This window comes from Fukomys damarensis, unplaced genomic scaffold (genome assembly GCF_012274545.1).
Source record: "Fukomys damarensis isolate Sample0158 unplaced genomic scaffold, DMR_v1.0_HiC HiC_scaffold_19, whole genome shotgun sequence".
NCBI classification, from domain to species: Eukaryota; Metazoa; Chordata; class Mammalia; order Rodentia; family Bathyergidae; genus Fukomys; species Fukomys damarensis.
The window spans coordinates 65,390,865-65,394,603 of NW_022900931.1; the positions used below are offsets into that span (position 1 = coordinate 65,390,865).

At 60.4% G+C, this 3,739-nt stretch overlaps 1 protein-coding gene across 1 annotated transcript in view; it reads left to right on the forward strand.

The window, feature by feature from the left end:
* Myh14 (myosin heavy chain 14) overlaps positions 1-3,739 on the forward strand; it is a gene marked incomplete at its 3' end in the record, with an annotated part of 49,559 nt that overhangs the window by 2,772 nt on the left and 43,048 nt on the right. The window contains 4 exon segments of the mRNA XM_033766024.1: positions 650-806; positions 2,098-2,125; positions 2,220-2,322; positions 2,813-3,044. Coding sequence (XP_033621915.1) covers positions 650-806; positions 2,098-2,125; positions 2,220-2,322; positions 2,813-3,044 — 520 coding nt within the window.

A 3,739-nucleotide genomic window follows, 5' to 3' on the forward strand; every position in this document is an offset into this window, starting at 1 on the left:
GCGCCGGCCCGCTGGGTAACTCAGCCCGGTGACTGTGGCGCGCGCCTGTCATGCCAGCACTCCTGAGGCTGAGGCAGGCGGATCGCAAGTTCAAGTGCGGCCTGGGAGCCAAGTGACTAAGTGACTTAGTGAGACGCTGTCTCAAAGTGAAAAGAGAAAAGTACCAGCGCCTGCCTCCGCCTTGTACCCTAAAGGCAGCCTGATGAGAAGGTGGCGGGGCGCAGGGTCATCGAAGCGGGTCGTGTGGCCCCGGGGTGAGCGGGGCCTGTCACAGCGGATGGTGCGAGCGCAGCGTGCACCCGGCACGGGGTGCTGAGGCAAACGCCAGTCCCTCCGCGCCCCCACGCTAGTGGCCTCAACCTGCGCACTTGTCCGGCTTTCCTGAACCTGACTGGTCTGAGCGGGCCGCCCAGCTCCGAGGGCTCCACGGGTCCGTTCTTGGAGGGTCCCCCCAGCTCGCTTGCCACCTCCAGCTGCTACGGAGATCGTGTCCCACGTTCAGCAGCTGCAAAGGCCACGTTTTTCCGCGGTGAAACTTCCTCTTTCACATCTATGTGGTCTCAGTGCGGACAGAGCTTGTGCAGTGTGCAACCTGCCCAGCGGTACAGGGCCCCTGTGCTGAGGCTCTCTTCCCTCTCGTCTGCTGTAGACCTACTCCGGCCTGTTCTGTGTGGTCATCAACCCCTACAAGCAGCTGCCCATCTACACGGAGGCCATTGTGGAGATGTACCGGGGTAAGAAGCGCCACGAGGTACCACCCCACGTGTATGCGGTGACCGAGGGGGCCTACAGGAGCATGCTTCAAGGTGAGTGAGGGGCGGGCCGGGCCAGAGCACAGGCTGGGCATTTCTCTGAGGGTCCTTGGGGGCTTGGGAGGAGCACACAGGGCAAGGTGGGCCTGGCTCTGGTCATCACCACCCTCTTTCACACCCTCTCTCAACAACTGGCGTCACTTTTCCTAGAGACAGTAAACCCTACACCATTCGCTCATTCAACGTTAGTTGTTGGATTTTAGACACTGTCGTGGGGTGAAATGCAGTCTTTCAGGCAGATGAGAGCCCAGGCCTGTATGGACAGCTGCTCAGACGGTGCCCTGCCAAGGGCTTCCACCTGAAGGGCTCAGATCGGCTAGGGAAGCCCTGCGCTGTGCGGTGCGTAGTCCCCTGGCGGATGATGAGCTGCGTTTGCTTTATGAGTCCACGCATGGTAAAAGGTCACCTTATCTGGTTCCGTTTTCTCTGTGTTTGTTTTTCGGGCGATTTCTAGCTTTTATCCCACGATCCCTATTGTGGAGTTTTAGGAATAAATAAACACGGTAGTGAGGCCCAGCACAGATGTGTTTCTTTCAGATTTCTCCTGGACTCGCCAGTCTCCACGTGGCCCTGGGGTTTTCCACTTTTCTTTCTGTTATGCATTTTTAAACATCGAGACAGGGTCTTAGTATATAGCCCGGGCCATTCTCCCGCCTCAGCCTCTCAGGTGCTGGGATCACAGGCGTGCGCCACCTCACCCGGCCTAACCCCCTTTTTTAAATCTACTCGGAGGCCGCACCTGTCCCGCTCGCGCCTCTGTCTCTCCGACGCCCTCCCCTTTGGCCTCTGCCCAGGGTGCCCCTCCCTGTCTGAAATGTCCCCCAATCACCCCGTGACCCCGTCCTGCGACAGTGGACATCAGCAGTCCTGGGAATCGGCCTTCGCCCAGGATGAAGCTCCACGTAGCAGGCCCCACCAAACCCACAGCCCTGGGGCTTAGCAGGTGCTCAGTGCACCTCGGACCGCTGTGCGGGCCTGGCTGGGTGCTGGGGCTCCGTCTCAGTCCCAGGTCGGGGCTGACCCACGGGGTCCCGGCCTCAATGTCCTCGAGGCCCGAGGTGGCTCACTGTGGGGTTGCTGGATGGAGACCATGCTGCTCCCTGCTGTCACCTCCATTTCACAGAGCAGAGTGGGGACAGTGGCCTTTGCAGGTCACACAGACAAAGCAAAGCGTTCACTGAGCAGGGGAGGGGAGGGAGAGTGTTAGGGCCCAGAGGTGTCCCATCCCAAGCCACTGGTTCCCTGGGGAGAGACCCCAGGTGACGCGGCCCTCTCTGTCCGACAGACCGTGAGGACCAGTCCATCCTCTGCACGTGAGTGGCCGGGGCTCCCTGGAGGCGGAGGGGTCCCCCGCGGAGGGGCAGAGGGCGCCCGGCCTCACCGCCCCATGGCCGGTGTCCCCCGCAGCGGGGAGTCTGGAGCTGGGAAGACGGAAAACACCAAGAAGGTCATCCAGTACCTGGCGCATGTGGCATCCTCACCAAAGGGCAGGAAGGAGCCCGGAGTCCCTGTAAGCCACCTCCTGGGCAGCCCGCGGCCAGCAGCAGCCTCCGCGTGGGCTCACAAGGGCCCCTGCCTCTGTCTCTCTGTCTGTCTCTGTCTCTCTCCCCCTTGGCACCTCGGCCACCCAGGTGCCTACTGTGCACCCCTGGGAGCAGGGCAGGCGACACAGGGTGTCGAGCACCCTGTAGACGCCCCCTTTCCTGTGGCCCGGTTCCAGGTGGGTGCGATGCCCGCTTTGGCTCCTTGCTTCTGTGCTCCCCCCTTTCTGAGCTCACTATCGGGGGTCACTGTTTTCCCACGGTGACAACAGGGAAACCCCGGGCACTGCCAGGTGACTCCGCCGGGTCACGCTGCCAGGAAGGGGACAGCAGGACCGGAAGCCTTGTGCTGGGCCCCTGCCCTCCACCCCGGTGCCCCGGGCCGCCCGCTCACCATGTGTCTGTCCACGTTCCATGTGCTGTGTCCGGTCCCTGTGTCGTGTCCCGTGACGTGCTCAGGCCTCTGCCAGCGCCATGTCTTATGTGAGTAGCAGGGCTCCCTGTGGTCTCAACCCCACTGCCCCGCACGCCATCCTGCTGGGTGACCCCAGCGCAGTGCTGCCGAGGGGTGCAGTCCTACTGTGCACACCGCTGCCGCCTGAGCCGGGAACCCTCACGCATGGCCCTTTCCGGTGCCAAGCCTCGAACCCCTCACTTTGCACGTGTTCTTTACTCCCACGACGCCACCTACCATAAGCAAAATGTGTTCTGGGAGCAGGTACCGAGGGGCTGCCACTCACTGGGTGTCCGCTGTGAGCTGCTCCGACCCTGACGGGGCTGAAGGGAACTTCGGAGCAAGACTCTTACCTTGCAGCTCAGGGAAGGAAACACCATTTACTGACTGCCTCCGTGTGCCAGACGGTCTAAGCGCTTCTCCATTAATTAAAGATTTTATGGTCAGGTGCGGTGGCGCACGCCTGTCATCTCAGCCCTTGGGAGGCTGAGGCAGGAGGATGGCCATGAGTTCGAGGCCAGCTTGGGCCACATACATAGCAGGTTCAAAGCCAGCCTGAACTACGTAGCGAGGCCTTGTTTCAAAAATCCAAAGAAAAAAGTTTCCCTTTTACCACAAGACTACATAGGCATTGTGACAACGACAAAATCAAAGTGAAATCCTCTTTCCTGCTGTCAGCCCCCTTCCTTAGGGTGGCTTACGTTGACGACACTTTGGGACGTACCCCTGAAGGTCTTTTTCCTTCTTTTTCTAACACGTATATATCTGTAAAAATAAGTGTTGTTTTGTGCTTTTGTTGTTGTTAATGAGAACGCGCTGTAAACACTGTGCAGCTCGGCTCTGTCTGGGTTCCACTCAGCGATGTGTGCGGAGACCCTTGCGGGTCCCTGACGCGGAGGGGTGGGAGGCCCGCACGTGGGGAGGCCTCTGTC